General features: G+C 43.6%; 1 protein-coding gene across 1 annotated transcript in view; it reads left to right on the forward strand.

Moving 5' to 3' along the window:
* Positions 1 to 20,328, forward strand: part of CCDC7 (coiled-coil domain containing 7) — a 294,105-nt gene that overhangs the window by 133,344 nt on the left and 140,433 nt on the right. The window contains 2 exon segments of the mRNA XM_043507137.1: positions 10,027 to 10,656; positions 19,807 to 19,886. Coding sequence (XP_043363072.1) covers positions 10,027 to 10,656; positions 19,807 to 19,886 — 710 coding nt within the window.

Consider the following 20,328-nt stretch of genomic DNA (forward strand, 5'->3'; position numbering starts at 1 on the left):
TTGACTGGCGAGGAGGCAGGAGCTCTCTGCTTGCCTGCCAGAAGGGACGAATCAGTGACCAACTGCCAGCTAGCACAGCCATTTGAGGCAAGTAAGGGCTCCCCTGCCAAGGGGAGGCTCCAAATAAGCCCAGCACTCAGGTGACTGGACTAGTGGGGCTACACCCCAAACTGGAGAGATGTGTAGGAAGTAACTCAGAGAGCGGGTTTTGATTCCCGTCATGAAGGAGACCCCATCTCCCCAGTTCAGGGGCCAATCTACACCGGGCCTTGGCCTGGGACCTGGTAGAGTGGGAGGGTCTGGGTCCCCGTATTACTGCCTCTGACCTTACAGACTAAATGAACAATAGTCTAGCCACTAGGCTGCTGTCAAGGTTTCTTCCCCACTCTGAACTCTAGGTACAGATGTGAGGACCTGCATAAAAGATCCCCTAAGCTTATTCTTACCAGCTTAGGTTAAAACTTCCCCAAGGCACAGATTTCTTTCTTGCCTTGGGAACCAGCTTAGGTTAAAAACCTGGTACGCTGCCACCACCAAGCGATTTAAACAAAGAACAGGGAAAGAGACCAGTTGGAGATGTCTTCCCCCAAAATATCCCCCCAAGCCCTACACCTCCGTTCCTGGGGAAGGCTTGATAATAATATCCTCACCAATTGGTACAGGTGAACACAAACCCAAACCCTTGAATCTTAAGAAAAATGAAAAATCAATCAGGTTCTTAAAAGAAGAATTTTATTTAAAGAAAAGGTAAAGAATCACCTCTGTAAAATCAGGATGGTAAATACTTTTACAGAGCAATCAGATTCAAAACATAGAGAATCCCTCTAGGCAAAACCTTAAGTTATAAAAAGGCACAAAAACAGGAATACACATTCCCTCCAGCACAGCGAATTTCACAAGCCAAAAAACAAAAGAAAATCTAACGCATTTTCTAGCTAGATTACTTACTAACTTTACAGGAGTCAGAAGGCTTGCATCCTTGATCTGTTCCCGGCAAAGGTATCACACAGACAGACAAAACCCTTTGTCCCCCCACTTCAGATTTGACTTGTCCCCTCATTGGCCATTTTGGGTCAGGTGCCAGCGAGGTTACCTTAGCTTCTTAACCCTTTACAGGTGAAAGGATTTTGCTTCTGGCTAGGAGGGATTTTATAGCACTGTATCCAGAAAGGTGGTTACCCTTCCCTTTATGTTTGACAGTTGCCCAGCCATGAAAGATCCTATCATACCAATTTTAGACCTGTGTCAACTCAACAGGTACCTAAAAAAGGATAGTTTCATATCGTCCTGCTGACTTCCATTATCCCTTTCCTGGAGACTGGTATGCTGCTCTTGACTTAAAGGATGCCTATTTCCATATGGCAATTTCTTAGGGCTACAGGAAGTATCTCAGGTCCCCTATAAGCCATTCTCAATATGTGTACACTGTGCTGCCTTATGACCTGTCAGTAGCTCCTTGTGTTTTTACAAAATGTCTGCCAGCAGTAGCTGCTTCCTAAGAAAGTTAAGAGTGCAAATCTATCCCATCTGGATGACTGGCTTGTGAGTGGCCATTTCAGGATTCATGTACTATCCAGTGTATCCAGTCAACTTTCAATGCACTGGGTCTGTTAATCATCTCAGAGAAGTTGATCCTCTCTCCTGTTTAGAGGATAGAATTTATAGGAGCAGTACTGGACTCTACTCAAGCCAGAGCTTTCCTTCCAGAATCAAGGTTTCAGACAATTTGATCCATCATTCTAGATCTCCAGGCCTACTCAACCATGACAACACAAAATTGTATGAGGCTTCTGGGTCATCTGGCCTCTTGCTTGTATATAGTTTTGTATACCAGATTGTGTCTTGGGAATTTCCAAGACTGGCTGGCCTCTGCATTCTCACTGAGCACTTCTGAACACTATACTGAGGGTTCCTCCTCACATTTTAGCCTCTCTAGGTTGGTGGACAAACCCTGCCGATGCATGTGTAGATAGTCTTTTTGTCCTTTCTCAACTGATGCTAATGTTAGTCATGGATGCGGCTGCCCTGGGTTGGGGGGCTCATCTTGGTTCCCTTCAGACATAAGGATTATGGTCCACAAAAGACCAGGCTCTATACATAAACGTCAGGAAGTTGAGAACTATCTAACTGGTGTCACAGGCTTTCCTACCCCACATCAAGGGAAAAATCCTGCTCACTTTCACAGACAACACTGTGGCAATATTCTATATCAAAAGGCAAGGAGGCACCTGCTTGACCCTGCTCTGTCAAGAGGCAATTAATCTATGGGATTTTTGCATTGCCATTCTATTGATCTCAAAGTCTCTAACCTTCCAGGGTTATAGAATGACCAACAAGTCATCATGTGGTCTCTCCATCCGGAAGTAGCCAGGTACATTTTCAAGCTGTGGGGGACTCCCCAGGAAGACCTATTTGCAATGAGAACCTACAGGAAGTGCCAACACTTTTTCTCCCTGCAAGATCGCAGTCTGGATTCCCTCCTGGATGCTTTCCTATTGTCCTGGACAGGCAAACTCCTGTATACCTTCCCACCAATCCCACTCCTTCACAGAATGTTGTTAAAAACCAGAAATGACCATGCCTGAGTCATACTTATAGCACCAGCTTGGCCTTAGCAGCACTGGTTTTCCACCGTCCTGTCCCTATCAGTGAAAGCACTGATGTTGCTTCCATTGGACCCAAACATAATTTCTTAAAACCATTGTTGTCTACTCCACCCAGACTTGTCATCATTTCATTTAACAGCCTGGATGATCCATGGGTGGACCCTCGAAAAGGGTCTTGTTCAAAAGAGGTTCATGATGTATTGTTGAGTAGTAGAAAGGCATCTAGGACGTCCACTTACTTTGCTATCTGGTACAGACAATCTGGAATCTTAATGACACATTCTTCAATCCATCATATCCTGGACTATCTGTTATACCTGAAACAATAAGAGTTGGCTGTTAACTGCTAGGTGGACTTTGAGAGAATTATCTCAGCTTTACACCCTCAGGTTGATAATTGATATCTTATTAGACAATATAGAGCAATAAGATTTTGAAAGGCTTGGAATGATTGTTCCCTCGTGTACAAGATACTGTTCCCTCATGGGACTTGAACTTGGTTTTGTCAAAACTTATGCGGTTTCCCTTTGAACCTTTAGCTACCTGGTCCTTGCTACATCTTTCAATGAAGGTAGAATTTTTGTGACCATCACTTCTGCCTGGAGGGTGGGTGAGCTACATGAGTTAATGTCTGGCCCTCCTTATGCAATTTTCTTTAAAAATAAGGTTTACCTGTGTCCTCATCCAAGGTTTGTCTTGAAAGTGGTGTCTAAGTTCCATATCAACCAGGCCATTTACCTACCTACCTTCTGTCTTCCTGAAGTCTCACTCGAATAAAGATGAGGAATGGTTGCACACTCTGGATGTCAGGAGAGTGTTGGTGTTCTGTCTCAACAGGTTCAGTCCATTCTGGTTGTCTTTGCAGCTGTTAGTGGCAGTCACAGACAGGATGAAAGGACACCCAGTCTCTTCTCAGAGGACTTCATCTTGGATAGCTTCTTGTATTCACTTATGCAATGACTTGGCTAATGTTACCCAACCAAGCAGAGTGACAGCACAATCAACAAGATCATAGGTGGGCTCTGTGGTCTTTCTGGCTCAAGTGCTTATCCTGGACATTTGTAGGGCTGTGTGATGTGGTGTATAAACCCCTCACTGGACAGGAGGGGGTTAAGGAGCAACTCTGGTCTGAGGCCCCACCCCTCTGCCCTTGCTGAGCATACTTGGGTAGGAGGAAGGGTTTAAAGGCTGCCGGACAGCTACGTCAGTGGATAGCAGGCCAGGGAGAAGGGCATGCATTAGGAACTCCAGAGAAGGATGGGAGTGGAACCGCTTGCCCCATTCCTTGGCTTGGAACTGCAACTAGAGACTCAGATGAGGGATTAAAGCCTGGAAGGCAATGTGCTCCAATGTAGAGATGGTTGCTGGCTGGGATGCAGAGGGAGGTCAGAAGTGACCCAGGGAAGCTGACTTGATGCTAACTCAAGGAACCAATGGCTGAGCAAAGCTAAACCAGTCTCTCAGAGCCCTGAGTCAGAATCTGGTGGAGTGGGAGGGCCCAGGTTCCCCTACCCTGCTAGTGAACAGTAACTATGGGGTGTGACTGCCACCTTGGGTCCTAACCACTAAGCGGGAGATGCTGCCTCCTGCTACAACTGGTGGAGAATGACAGTCTAACCCAGGTCTGTGGAGAGAGAAAAAAGAAGGGGGAAAAATACAGAAAACATAAAGGAAAAGAGAGACGGGACCAAAAGAAGGAGCTCTATCGAGATGGAGAAGCTACTGAAGTGGCTGGCCAACAGGCAGCAACAACAGGCAGTGCAGCATTAATTACAGCAGATGCAGTTGTTTCAGCAGATGGCCACCCATCAGCAACAGCAGGCCATGCAACAACAACAGCAGCAGCAGCAACAACTTATCTGAGAATTGGCTGCCCAGCAACAAGAGCAGCAACAATGCCTGATTCAACAAGTAGCCACCCTCTTCCAACAGCAGGGGCCTAGCAACAACCTGGGGGCGGAGGGCACAAATGCTGTGGTTATAGGTACATAAGAACGGCCATACTGGGTCAGACCAAAGGTCTGTCTAGCCCAGTGTCCTGTCTTCTAACAGTAGCCAATGCCAGGTGCTTCAGAGGGAATGAACAGAACAGGTAATCATCAAATGATCCATCCCTTGTCACCCATTCCCAACTTCTGGCAAACGGAGGCTAGGGAAACCATCCCTGCCCTTCCTGGCTAATAGCCATTGATGGACCTATCCTCCATGAATTTATCTAGTTCAGGGCTCTTAAACATGCGGCCCATGGGGTTATTTTCTGCAGCCTGCCAGCTCCCATGGCCCCCCGTTGTGTTTACGTAGAGCAGCTCCAGCTCCAGCCATGCCTGCCTGCCTGCCTTGCCCCCGTGTTGCTCCGGGAAGCAGATGGAATCTGGGGGGGAAAGGGGGGAGGGGACAGGGGAAATCATCTGAGGCATATATCTGTCCTACAAGCCCTTCAGGAGCCCTCAGCTTGAAAATGATGACTGCAGGTGAGAGATGATGTACTAGGGCTAGTGAGTGGAAGGAGGGCAGTTGAGACTAAGTGCAGGCCCTGATGCAATGTGCCATCCCCATGACAAAACACCAGGTATGCCACTTCCTCTGCTTCCCTGGGTATTACCGATGCTTCATGACCAACTTTGCTACCATCGTAGTGCCCTTGACAGACCTGGTAAAGAACACCAGCACCAAGAAGGTCCTGTGGACGGTAGCCTGTGAGAGGGCCTTCCAGGAGCTAAAGGAGTGGCTGAGCTGAGAACTTGTGCTCACCAAACCAACTTCACCATGAAGTTTATGTTCCAAACAGACAACTCTGATGTGGGTCTAGGCATGATGCTATCCCAAGACATTGATGGAGAAGAACACCCCATAGTGTACCTCAGCAGGAAGTTGTCCCCATGAGAAACCTCCTATTCAGACATTGAGAAGCAGGCCCTACCAGTGAAATGGGCTGTGGATGTTTTGAAGTACTATTTGTGGGGGAATACCTTTCAGCTAATGACTGACCATGTCCCGCTATGGTGGCTGAACACAATGGAAGACACCAACCACAGAATTATGAGGTGGTACCTCTCATTGCAGCCATACAGCTCTGAAATCCTGCACCGGGAAGGAGAAAAATCACAAATCAATGACTTTTTCCTGGGGGCAGGGGGGTGGGGAGGTGGAAGAACCACAGGACTGCACCTGACACTGAACCTGAGGGAGAGGATGTGTGATGGGGTGTAAAAACCCCTCACTGGACAGAAGGAAGTTAAGGAGCAACTCTGGGCTAAGGAGGCCCCACCCCTCTGCCCATGCTGAGCATGCTCAGTTTGGAGGAGGTGTTTAAAAGGCTGCCGGACAGCTAAGACGGGGCTAGTAGGCCAGGGAGAAGGACATGAATTGGGAACTCCAGGGAAGGATGGGAGCAGAGCCCACACCAAGTCAAAGAATGGGGGAGCTGCAACACATAGAGACTGGGGCCAGGGCTGGAAGCATTTTCCAGGGATGTCCAGTGGCCGGCTGGGATGCAGAGGAAGGTTGTAAGTGACACAGGGAAGCTAACTTGAGGCTGACAGTAGGCACCACTGGGAAGTAAAGCCAAACCAGCCTCCCAGGACTCTGTGTTGGAGTCCAGTTGTGACGTTCCCCTCTGGTGTTGTCTGGACCGGTGATCTGCTAGGTCATTCCAATCCTTGACTCTGGGAGCCAGCCTTACTCTGCTCTGCTGTGAGAACCCCCACTCCTGGGCTGTTCACGCACAGCCTCTGGCATGTAAGCTGCTCCCTGGATTGTGCAACCGAATGACACTAGCCAATATCTCTGGTTCCAGACACAACCCAGGAGCCTCCGTCTTGCAGTGTCCAGTTATGCCCGCTGGACACTGCAAGCTTATGAGTTCGTCAATTTAACAAAGAAATTGATATGTACCAGGCTTGTTATCCTAAGGGGAGTCTCTGACACACTTCAAACTAAACATATTGCTTCAGGTAGAATAAACAGATTTATTAACTATAAAGATAAATTTTGAGTGATTATAAGTCAAAGCATAACAAGTCAGATTTGGTCAAATGAAATAAAAGCAAAACACATTCTAAGCTGATCTTAACACTTTCAATGCCCTTACAAACTTAGATGCTTCTCACCACAGGTTGGCTGTTACCCTTCAGCCAGGCTCTCCCCTTTGATCAGCGCTTTAGTCACTTGGTATGGTGTCTGTAGATGTAGGTGGAAGAGAGAGGAAGAACATGGCAAACGTCTCTCCCTTTTATCATGTTCTTTCTTCTCTCTTGGCTTTGCCGCCCCCTCCCCCCACTTCAGAGTCAGGTGAGCATTACCTCACTGCAGTCCCAAACTGACCAAAGGAAATGGAGTGACTCACTCAAGAGTCCAACAGATCCTTTTGTTGCTGCCTAGGCCAGAGTCCTTTGTTCCTGTGAGGCTGGGCTGGGTTTGTCCTATACCTGCCCTGTTGAGGTGTGAACTGCCTGTCTGCTCTTGGAGAGTTTTTGCCGGGGCTTATTTTAAGCCATGAGGATACATTTTCAGCCTCATAACTACATATATGAAATTATAACGTATAACATTACTGTAACAACAATGCTCTGTGCATCGTGAGCCTTCCAAAGACATCCAACATGACAAACTTTGGCATCGGCTACCACACAGTCATTTTATAAAGATGAACATGGGGGTGTAGGATGTTCCCTTTAGGTACAGAGTGTCATGCCGGTGGAGTGAGAGGGCCCAGATCTCTTACCCGCTCGTGAACTGTACCCATTAGGTGGGGGTGCCATTTGAGAGTTGCACCCACTAGGAAAGGCTGTTACCGGAGATGAACTGTTGGGTGTAATTGCTGCCTTGGGCCCTAATTGCTAGAGGGGAGACGTTGCTGCCTGTGGACAGGCAGCAACCTGGTCTTCAGTACACATGTTTGCATCCCACTATGCCATCATTCAGCCTGCTAGAGATAATGCAAGATTTAGGAGAGTTGACCTTAAGCCCTTGTTCAGAATGATTCTGAGCCTACCTCCTGGTTTCAAGGCTTGTGAATCACCAAGAGTGGAATGCATGTGTGCAATCACTCAAAGAACCAAAAATGGTTAGTAACCTGTTCCATAACTGTTTTTCTGAGAGATGTGTGGCATGTGTCCATTCCATGACCTGCCCTCTGACCCCTGTGCATTGGAGTTTTTCTGGCAAGGAGGAACTAAGGTGGGTTGAGGGTGGCTCCACTCTTAATACCTGCATGCAGTGGCACAAGGCAGTAGAGGATGATCAAGCCACCCCAATGGGTTAGCCAAAGGAAAATTTTCCAACATCTGTGCTTGGGGAGCTCATACACCACGAGTGGAATGGACATGTTGTCATAAATATAAAGGGAAGGCTAACCACCTTTAAATCCCTCTTGACCAGAGGAAAAACCCTTTCACCTGTAAAGGGTTAAGAAGCTAAGACAACCTCACTGACGCCTGACCAAAATGACCAATTAGGAGACGAGATACTTTCAAAGCTGGAGGGGGTGGGGAACAAAGAGTTCTCTCTGTCTGTGTGGTTTTTTTTGCCAGGACCAGAGCAGGAATGCAGGTCAGAACTCCTGTAAAAAGTCAGTAAGCAATCTAGTTAGCTATGTGTTAGATTCTGTTTTGTTTAAATGGATGATAAAATAAGTTGTGCTGAATGGGATGTATATTCCTGTTTTTGTGTCTTTTTGTAACTTAAGGTTTTGCCTAGAGGGATTCTCTATGTTTTGAATCTGATTACCCTATAAGGTATTTACCATCCTGATTTTACAGAGGTGATTTTTACTTTTTCTTTAATTCAAATTCTTCTTTTAAGGACCTGATTGCTTTTTCATTGTTCTTAAGATCCAAGCGTTTGGGTCTGTGTTCACCTATGCAAATTGGTGAGGATTTTTATCAAACCTTCCCCAGGAAAGGGGATATAGGGCTTGGGGGGATTTTGGAGGGAAAGATGTTTCCAAGTGGGCTCTTTCCCGGTTATATTTGTTAGACACTTGGTGGTGGCAGCAATAAAGTCCAGGGACAAAAGGTAAAATAGTTTGTACCTTGGGGAAGTTTTAACCTAAGCTGGTAAAAATAAGCTTAGGGGGTTTTTCATGCAGGTCCCCTCATCTGTACCCTAGAGTTCAGAGTGGGGAAGGAACCTTGACACATGTACAACACATCTGGAAGAACAACAGTTACAGAACAGGTTATTAACCATTTTTTTGTAGCATCAGTTATCCATGGCATTTGGTGATGCACAATTAATTTAAAGATCACCTGTTGACAGATTTTAAAGGGAATACAGGAATTGCCATATCAAGTCAGACTAGTAGTCTGTTTAGTCTGGTATCCCTTCTCCAAAAGGACCAACGCCAGATGTTTTAGGGGAAGATGATAAAATCTCTCCTGAAAAAGTCTGTCTGCACTTGTCAGAGTTGGTTATCTGGTTAGATAAGTGAAGAAAAATCTCCCCTTCAACAGATAAATAGGATGAAAGAGGCAAAGAACCATTTTCAGATGAAAGCTTGGTACTCTTAATTTCTTGCCTATTTTTGGTTTGGTATTTTATTTTTAATTCCTTCTTGGGAAGGAACATTTTTGAGTTGGGAAGTGAAGAGGAGGAGTCCCTAGAAGGTACTGAAATCCTTAATGATCCATCCTGCCTGTTTCAGAGTGAAGGGAGAAAAACATTTTGCTGTCTTGACCTAGTCTTGTACAGCAAATTTTCAGGCAAGTGGAATTAAAATTTGCCATTATTTTGAATGGGCAAATTGAAATAGAAACTAAATGCTAATAAAATGTCATAGTTAAAATAAAAAAGCCAAGAAATGCAAACATGAAGTTTCCTACCGCAAGGTTAACTTGATCACAATGTACATCTTGCAGACTTAATGCTATAAACTTAATAATTTATTAAACTATAAATTTAATAAGAAAAACAAGAATGACCATTCTGTATACCTGCAACATGGATAATGTATCTATAGGAACTTTAATTTTTGCATTTCCTAATTTTTATTTTTAACTGTGCAAATGTAATGTTGTGTTAATATAGGTTTTTGCATTTGATACATGAATGAACTTTATTTTGAAAGTGCCCCTTTTTAGCCATTCATGAATTTGCCAATAATAAATTACAGTTTCTTTTAAAAACGTAATACAACCTATCTATTTTCAGTTAATTCCTATTTGGAAAGCTTTAAGTAATTGTTTCATAATATTTTTATTTATAAAAGTTAATGGTTGTGACATTGGTTCAGCAAAGCACTTAAGCATGTACTGGACTTTAAATATGTAAGAAAACCACTCCCTATTCTGCAAAGTACTTTAATACATTCTTAAAATCAAGTCAGTGGGATTTAAGCTGCTGTTTAAATGTTTTGCTGAATTGGGGCTTACATGCAACATAGAGGTTATTGTAAATGTTCTTTTTAATATTTTTTAAACAGGAAGCTATAAAAGCTAACAGGCAATTCACAAAATCAGTAACACCTTCCCATGTTCAAGATATGCACTTTATTTATCCTGAGGCTGATGAGAAGAATGCTGACACTGATATGAAAATAAATGGTAAAGATTTATCAAAGAATGGCAAACCTCCAACAAAATCTAAAGATAAGGGAGAAGATCGTCCATTTTCAAGACGCAAGTCTATTAATGAAACTGATAAATCAGTACAGAAATTACCAGCAGTCAACACAGGAAAGCAAACAGGTGAACTACTTTCAAGGAAAACTCCAGTAGAAACTGAGAAAAACCAAGAAACTGTGACATCTCAACTGAAAGATGTAAAACTAGAGAAAAAAGTGTTAACTGATAAAGAAAACTCTAAAGAGTATGGAATTCCAGCAAGGAGTTTAAAGGAAAAAGTCCTTGTTCACGAGCGAGAACAACTGTATAAAGCTAAAGAATCTGCTGGTGTCATGGAAGAGACTCCAAAACGTCAGTTTCCTCAGCCTGAATATGAGAGGGTACAGCAAAGTCATTCTACTGACAAAGGGTCACTCCCGTTGTTAACTGTTAAAATGAAAGAAGAATCAAACGGGAGGAAAAAACATACAGAAGAAAAGTCAGAAACCGTAAGAAAATTAGCATTTTTCCTTTCATGCTTTTTCTTAAAAATGTAGATTAGATGAAGTATAAATGAAACCATATTTACAATATAGTTAAGCCTTATTTTCAAAGATAATTGTGACTTTACCAAATATAAGGATTTATTTCTTATCCAGTGATCTGATTTTGTAGACTTTCTCCCTCATTTTACAACAGCAGTCTTAATGGTATAGGTTTTTCTAGTATACTTACTGGGGGAGGAGGGTGACATGCAAAAAATTATTACAGCCTTTCTTGTCTCTAAAAATTTACTTATTTATCTGAAATATAAATCTCTGTTGTAATGTCCCCCCCCCATTAAAGACAGCTCTAAAGGTGCTCTACAAATACCACACCATATAAGTTCACATGATTAGTTTCTTTCTTTCAATATATTTTGATAAAAATGGGATTATTGCTTTATTACTAGGACCATTAGAAATTACACCTTTCTGTCTTATCCTTTTCTCCATCCTGTCCTTTTCCTTTGCCATCATTCTTTTTTTTGTTTCTCTTCTTGCTGTTGCAATATGCCTCCTTATTTTTTCACCTTTTTCAAAAACTGCCCCTTACTACCAGAACTTCAAGGGCTCTTCTGAAAGTCCTGCCTCATAGATAAGGTTTTAGAAAGTACAAACTGAGCTCTGGGAAGGGGTAATTTGTACCTATATATCACAGCCCTGGTCAAACTCCTCCTGTTGGACACTCACTAGGCCACATTGATGGGATCCCATCACTCTTGACCTGTGCGCTTTTAAGTTTTCTTTGATCTGGGTAGGCTCAAACACTGTCTTTTTCTTTGGACTCTCTGGCACACTTCCTGGGCCTGTAACCCCTTCATGGAAGTGGAACTTCACAGTACAACTGTTCTAGGCCCCAGCACTAGTGCTGAACCCTCATGACACCCCAGTTACTTAAACATACCTATCATGAGAACATACTATTAGACTGCTGTCTTGGGTCAAGACGCAGCATTTCAGGGACTCTTACTACTCTAGTTGACCTGGTTCTTCTTTGAATGATGTCCCTTTGGTGCTCCACTTCAGGTGTCGATGTGTCCCTGTGCCGTTGATTGGAGATTTTCGGTAGCAGCATCCATGCACCGTCACTCATGTGTGGTGTCTATTTCATGGTGCCGTTGGCACTTCATCTAGCACATGTACAACCTGACCCCCTCAGTTTCTTTTCAACCATCTTTGGCCTGAGATGGAGCTCCGTGGTAGTATCCCAACATCTCTCTCAAACCTAGAGAAATAGAATTAGAAATAGTTTTAGACTTTTCCTAATACAGACAGTGTTAGTTGAGTTAGTTTTAGTCAGTTAACATTTTCTTTTCTTTTTTCTCCCTTTTATTTTCATCAGAGCGGGAACACTTAGCCCACTTCAACAATGCCTGGTTTCCTAGGCTTTAAGGGATGCGGCTCATGCCGCAAAGCAATGCTGGTCTCAGATGGACATTCTCTCTGTGTTAGCTGCATTGGTGAGTTACAATTCCTCAGAAGTGCACTCCACTGCAGGAATTTGAAAGCGAGGGCCAGGTGTAATTGAGACCTCCACTTAAAACTTATTCTGATGGAGAAATCTCTCCAACCGGCCTCTGACCCATGGCAACAGACTCCTTCCACAGGGGGTTCCCTGAGCACATCCACGTCAACTAAGGACAATGCTCATTCCTCTAAAAGAGCAAGGAAAAGAGCCATGACTTCTCTGCAGAGACAACTGCATAAAAAGAAATGGTTTCTTGCCAGGTCACTGTCCTCAGTGCCGACCACCCCGTGGATGAGCAACTTTGAGGCATCGGGCACCTCTGGCACTGTCCACACCGGGACCTCTGCCCCATCTGAAGGATAAGGAGTCAAGGCACCAACCTAAGCCTGCCTCCTCCTCTACGGCATCAACAATGCTGGAGAGAGACATGGTATCGAGGCCCTCACCAGTGGCTCTGCCTCCACTACCGGCACTGATGACTCCATTGTCAGATAGAGCCAAGATGGCACTGCCTGCACCAAGGATGTCGAGCTACAAGTCATTGGCATCCAGGGTATCATCTAAAACAGCAACATCGGTACCAATGGCACTGAAAATAATGGCACTGTAGCAGTTCTTGCAACAAAAGAACATCACAGTTTCCTCTGTACTACAGTCCCCACTCTTCAGCACTGATGGCTCCCCTGAGCATATCACACCGGACCAAGTAGCATCCCCTACCACCTCACTCTCGAGCAAAGATGACGGTGACCAGGAGGAGTGTGCCTTCTTTTCACATCATTCTTCCCACTGGGAATCCAGGAAATCGAAGGCCCACTATAGACAAGAAATGCAACCGTGGTACAGACAATTCCCCATACAATGGCTACCTTGGGACCCATAGGCAGCGTACAGGGCTCATTATACCAGACCATCAACTCCATCCAGAGGTGAAATTAGATCACTACCACCATCTTCCACATTGGAAACCTTAGAAGCCCAGGAGGAAACGGAATGAGAGGGAAGAGGGTATCGAGCATGATTAACATCACTTACACATAATTCTTCTTCATCACCAGATGAAGGTATAATGCCCCCACCTCCCATCATGGGTGACAATTTCAATCAATTCCAAGAACTGTTGAAAAGGGTAGCCCAGAGTCAGGAAATTCTACTTGAGGAGGTGCAGGATACCCAGCACAACCTCCTCCAAATTCTATAGACATCATCATCTTCCAAAATAGCATTACCCACAAATGAAGCCATCATGGAACCAGTGGAGACAGTCTGGCAAATGCCAGCTACTGTACCACTGACATGCAAGACGGCAGACAGGAAGTACTATGTGTTGGCCAAGGATATGGATTTCCTTTTTTTCCCATCCGCCACCCAGTTCACTAGCAGTAGAGGCCGCAAACCAACAAGGCAAACAATACAGGTCAAGGAATACAAGGGACACAACTACTTTGGTTGGAAGATCTATTCTATGGTGGCATTACAATTCTGAGTTGCCAGTTACAGTACGCTCCTAGCCAAATATGATCATGATAATTGTGGCAAACTGAACAACTTTATTAATGACCTCCCAGAGAACACACTGACTGAGTGACAGCTGGTCGCCAGAATGGCACTACAAGCCTCCCTGAATGTAGCAGACACAGTGGCATGAACAACAAGCACAGCCATAGTGATGCATAGAGCTTCATGGCTGCAATCTTCAGGGATTCCAAAAGATCTCCAAGTGAAGGTGGAGGATCTCCCAGTTGACAGAGAAAAGCTTTTCTCTGTCAAAACGGACGAGGTCCTCCACTTGATGAAAGATTCCCAAGCTACCCTCCATACTCTCCGTATATATTCATCTACCACAAAATGGAGATGGTACCAACCTTATCAAGAAGTCAGAGACACCCTGTTCCAACAACAACAGCAACATCAATATGAACCCCAAAGACTTAGGCAGTGACCACAGAGATGCAGAGCGTCTCATACTCAATCCTCAATGTCACAACGAACATTGACCAAACAACAAATTTGAAAATTTGGTTGAGGGTTTGAACAACCTCCCTCACCAGATGGTGTGATTACCAAATGCTACCCAGATCTTTGGTCACTGATTACACCCTTTTTACCATGTCTGGGCGGCAATAACTACAGATCAATGTGTTCTAGAGATCGTAAGATCAGGCTACATCATCCCTTTTACCTCCTGCCCACTAAGCCTAGCCCCCCACCCTGTCTCTCTTCAGGGACCCTTCTCACAGGTACCTGCTACAGCAAGAAGTAGAGCATCTTATACAGTTAGGTGCTATGGAACTAGTTCCTTCACAACACAGGGGGAAGGTTTCTACTTCCATTACTACTTAACCCAGAAGAAAAACGGAGGATGGAGACCCATTCTAGATCTCCAAAAGGTCAACAAATTCATACAGGCCCAAAAATTCAAAATGGTCACCCGGGCCACAATAATACCAGTGTTGGAAAGACCTGCAAGATGCCTACAGCCACATCACCATGCATCTTGTTTACAGACAATTCCTCCGGTTTAAAGTGGGGATGCACCACTACCAATACAGAGTCTTGCCATTCAGCCTTTCCATCCCCCTGGGAGTCTTCTCCAAAACCCTTGAGGTAGTAGTGGCATCCTTATGCAAACAAGGGATAATGATTTTCCCATATCTAGACAACTATTTACTAAAAGGGCCTACCCTGTTAGAAGCAATGGACATCATTTGGAGGACTATTACTCTCTTCCGAGAACTAGGGCTACAAATAAATGAACAAAAATAAACCCTACTTCCGGTAAAACAATCGGACTTCATTGGGGCGCACCTCGACTCCAAAGAGGCCAGGGCATTCATAACACTGACCAACCTTATCTTGATATTCATGACCAGCCCATGAATATCAGCATGAACATATCTACAGCTATTAGGTCACATGGCGGCCACCACTTTCATGATAAAGCATGCAAGACTATATATGCACTGCCTACAAGACTGGCTGAATTCAGTGTACATACCGAGCAAGCACAAACTGAGCAGAAGCCTAACACTGCCACCCATTCTTTTAACCAGAATCCACCATTATTAATAATAGGCTGGGGCTCCCACCTGAACCACCATATGATCCAAGGAATATGGTCATTTATGGAGACCCAACTACACATATACACAGCAACTTACTAGGACTATGCACAGTCTTCAACATGTGCCACCATTTCCTCCCAATGATAAAGAACAAAACAATATGCGTGATGACTGACAACATCGTCTGCATGTTCTATATAAGTCTAAATAAGTAGGAGCTTGCTTCCACTCCTTATGCACTGAGGTCATGAAGTTGTGGAACTGATGCATAAGCTATATCAACATCTCAGCTTCCTATCTCCCCGGCTGCCAGAACACAACTATGGACAGACTGAGCAGGCAATTCTCACAGGACCACGAATGTGAGCTGAACAAAGGAGTCCTATAACCCATATTCCAATGATGGGGCTTTCCCTGCATTGACCTAGCACAAAATCACAAATGCCCTCACTTTTGCTCGCGGTCAAGGCTGGGACCCCAATCACTACGGGACACTTTCCTAATCGGATGGGACACATCTCTCCTTTATGCATTCCCTCCAATACTGCTGCTCTAGCAGATTATACACGATACATGTTGACAAAGCCAAAGTCATACTAATAGCCCTGACATGGCCCAGACAGGCTTGATACCCTTATCTGCCGCACATGGTATGCACCCCACAAATTCTCCGACTCCTGGCGGACCTGCTCTCACAGGATGACGGCCAGGTTCTCGATCCAATCTGGAGAAACTTCACCTGAGTAGTAACACTTAATTTAGACCCCATCATTTTATATGTATGGTTGGGATTATATTTTCCAATGTGCATTACTTTGCATTGATCAACATTGAATTTCATCTGCCATTTTGTTGCCTAGTCACCCAGTTTTGTGAGATCTTTTTGTAGCTCTTTGCAGTCTGTTTGGGACTTAACTATCTTGAGTAGTTTTGTATCCTCTGCAAATTTTGCCACCTCACTGTTTACCCCTTTTTCCAGATCATTTATGAATATTTTGAATAGGATTGATCCCAGTACAGACCCCTGGGGAACACCACTATTTACTTCTCCATTCTGAAAAATGACCATTTATTCCTACCCCTTGTTTTCTATCTTTTAACCAGTCACCAATCCATGAGAGGATCTTCCCTCTTATCCCCTGACAGCTCACTTTGCTTAAGAGCCTTTGGTGAAGGACCTTGTCAAAGGCTTTCTGAAAATCTAAGTACACTATATCCACTGGATCCCCCTTATCCACATGTTTGTTGAACCCCTCAAAGAATTCTAGTAGATTGGTGAGGCATGATTTCCCTTTGTACTATGCAGTACTGGAGGGATATGCTTCTACTTCAGCTCCAAGCCTTAAAGGATTGAAGAAAACTTGCATGGCTCAAGCTTCCATGGTACTATGGCAACAATCTAAATGTATCTAGCACAGATAGATGCTTCAGAACTAGGATGTCAGCAGCCTCGTTCCTTGATCCAGGCAGCATCAAAGTTTTAGCCTTAGTGAATGGCACTGAAAGCATATCCTCCGATAAGGGGTTGAAGGCAATTTTGGTACTCTTTCCCTCCCCCTCCCCCCACAACTTCAGCACTGGGAACTTCAGCACTGTTCTTCAGAGAAGCAGCAGACATCAGGATAACTCCTGAATTATAGTTTCCTCTGTTGAACTATTTTCCTTTTTCATTTGAATCTAAATCACCGTTAGAGCAACCAAGGGTACTCCCATACACACACATGATGGGCAGTCTGCTTCAAAAAGTCAGTACAGCCGTCAGTCTCTTGTCATTCTTTTTGTGGATTCTTCATCTTCTCAAGTGCCTAGCAGGAATCAGTCATCAGGTCATAGCTCATTGATGCCCACTCCATCTCAAATCAAAAGACAAATTAAGTGAGCTAAGGATTTCACTTTCACGGTGTTAGCTCAAGACCTGTTCAGATGCAGTTTTGTGGTCCAAAGTCTGTGTGGCAGGCTGAAACTGGGAGGGTGACTTTTTGTGTCAGTAATAATGTGCTTGCTTGGAACAGTTGATGAAATCCAGACACTTTGCCCTTCCATGGCTGAATCCAGAAACATGAGGTGGTCCATAGTGTTTTTTGCGATTTTAAGTATTTTGGGGGCATGTTGTCAATAACCTGCCAGATGGGAAGTTCTGAGTAGTCTTCAGCATTGGAAGATGCAGCTATTTCATGCACAAGTGGAAAATCAAAGACTCTGCTTAGTGGGACTGCGGTGAAGACATCGAAGCCATTGAACGTTTCATAATGCAGTGTTGTAAATATGGATTCAAAGGTGAAATGGATGATATCTACCATGTCACAGAGGAGTCCTTGAAATGGCTTATGGACCTTTAATTGCATTTATATAATGTTGCCCTGCAGACACCATACATGCGAGAAATCTCAAGATCTAATCTTTTTACCCTGGGGACAACCACTGTGAGCTAATAAGCCCTATCCCTATGGATTTCAACCTTGGATGTACTGGACCCTCTAGTTTCAGTATTAAAAACTGACCAGTTATTTTTCAACTTCTGTCAGACTCCACAGATGAACCATGAGGATATACCACAGTCACCCGGCACCTCAGCTGATATCAGAACCTCAACAGTCTAGTTCTTGGGAAGAGGATGAAGAGATGCAAGATGAACCTTCTTCATTCAGAGCTTTCTCTCCACACTCGCTGGAGGAAACTTTCAAACTCTCATTGGAGGATGATTTTAAAGCATATCAGGAACTTTTCAAAAGAAAGGCAAACTCTCTTTGGAACTGGTATATAAACTATTTGGCATTTTATCTTACTATCTAGATAGAATCAAGATCTTTAGGACTTCAAATAAGCTGTTTGCTTCCTGTATGGATAATTGTAAGGGTAAAACTGTTTCTGCTCAAATTTTATTTAGATTGGTCAGACAATTTAAAGAAGAGGATTATAAGAATATTTGATGATCTCATACTCCTGTTATTAAAACATATTCTACCAGAGCAGTCACTACTTCTACAGCAGGAGTCGGCAACCTTCGGCACATGCCCCATCAGGGTAATCCGCTGGCGAGCCATGAGACGTTTTGTTTATATTGACCGTCCGCAGGCACACCCTCCCTTCTTCCCCCCCCCCGCAGCTCCCAGTGGCCATGGTTCACCATTCCCGGTCAGCAGATTACCCTGTTGGGCCATGTGCCGAAGGCTGCTGACCCCTGTTCTACAGCATGTTTGAGACATGTTCCATTAATTGAAATTTATAAAGCACCACATGGAACTCAATACACACTTTAAACATTACACTTAAAACACAGCTGCTACGTATGATGCTTAATAGGCAAGTCAGTCTTCCATTCTTTAATTATTTAGGACATTTTGTCCTACCACCTATTTTTCTGTAGACTGCCTATCAAACTATCCTAAAAGTGGGAATGTCCAGAGGACACTTGAGAACGGAATTAAGGATACTTACCTGTAACCAAGGTTTTTTGAGATGGATTCTGCATATTCACACTTTCTGCTCTCCTTCCCCCCCTTCTTCAGAATTGTAATTAATCTTTGCTCTGCATTAGTGCTGGAAGGAACTGAGATGGCAACTGCTGCAGCACTCACTTTTATAACCCTGTCCTGAGAACTTACTTGAATGCTGAGCTGAGGGGTGGGAGGTGGCACCTGCATGCTCCAATTCTCTAACAGACACTGCTAACAGAAAGTCCCACTGTTCAGCTGCATCAGTTGGCACGTAATTCCAAGAATGTGAGAGTCCATCTTAAAGAACCTCAGTAACAGGAAAATAACCTTTATTGCATGTACTAGTTTGCTCTTACTTTAATTACTTTACTTTCTCCTATGTGGCCTTCCCATTATCCATAGTGCTCATTCCAAAATGTCAAAAACACAGCAGCCAGAAGTGTGGTCCTCGCTGGTTGGACTATTTCACCCCATCATTTGGGATGCCTCATTCATTTCCCTTTGGCCACCATGTCAATGTTAAACTTATCCTTGTCTTTAAGGCCCTACACAACTCCGCCTGACATAGATGTCTGCATTCCTCTTCATTCATTTTATGATGTGTTGATGCTCCTGCATCAGTTGCTTCCTTCTCATATCCTGTCTTTGTGCCTTTGTTTCTCCCAGGCAGCTCTCTATTCATGGATCAACCTCTGAGTCTCAGTGCCCCAAGACTTCATGTTAACAAAAATATCAATCTGGTCAGATTAAGATCTTTTAAAAAGTTATCTAAAATGATTCAAGAAAAGGAGTACTTGTGGCACCTTAGAGACGCCACAAGTACTCCTTTTCTTTTTGCGAATACAGACTAACACGGCTGCTACTCTGAAACCTAAAATGATTCAGTGCATTTTATCATTTTGTGCTTCTCTTCTAGATTTTAAGTTCTTCAGGCCAGGCACTGTCTTGATATTTGCATCTTGTACAGTACCAAGGACATTGTCAGAGCTAAACCAGTAACAAATAATTGTACCCTGAATAAATAGTTTTGCCAACAGAAAAGGTATATATAATTAAGTAAAACAGATAATTTCCCAGGTGAGATACTATGCATTTTGTTGCCAATTGACAATTTTTGTATTCTAATTATAATATAATTTTCTTACAGTCTTTGAAATTAGATCCCAAAGGATCTACTAAACCTAAGAAAGCTGCAGAAACAAAAAAAGGAAATGTAATGAGAAAAAGGTAGGGATACAAAATGAATGAAAATTACAGTTTGATGCCCTACAATATTTTAACACTTAATTCTTGCTTTTTTGTTATGGATTTGAAATGGTCAGTGTGAGTATTCTGAATTTGTAACTAACGTAAACATATATGGAGTCTAAAACTGGGGGAAAGTCTTCTCTACTTCTTTCTTGCAGATTAGAGAAGAGCGTGATATGCTGGTTGACAGTTAGCCTGAGCAAAGCCAGTTCAATTTTTAAAAGCTATAGTGATAATATAGGAATTCAGGACAAAGTGGGATGCTTTGTGTGGTCATTTGTCCGCAATAGCCAAAATTTTGTTTAGCTCGCTTCTAACCCATACTACTAGTGGTCTGAGTTGTGGCATTAAGGATTTTGGCATTGTTATGTATGTATTGAGATTTTTTTCTGTAAATGAAATGCAAGAAATATTGAATTTT

Source organism: Dermochelys coriacea, chromosome 2, assembly GCF_009764565.3.
Source record: "Dermochelys coriacea isolate rDerCor1 chromosome 2, rDerCor1.pri.v4, whole genome shotgun sequence".
In the NCBI taxonomy this organism is placed as follows: domain Eukaryota; kingdom Metazoa; phylum Chordata; order Testudines; family Dermochelyidae; genus Dermochelys; species Dermochelys coriacea.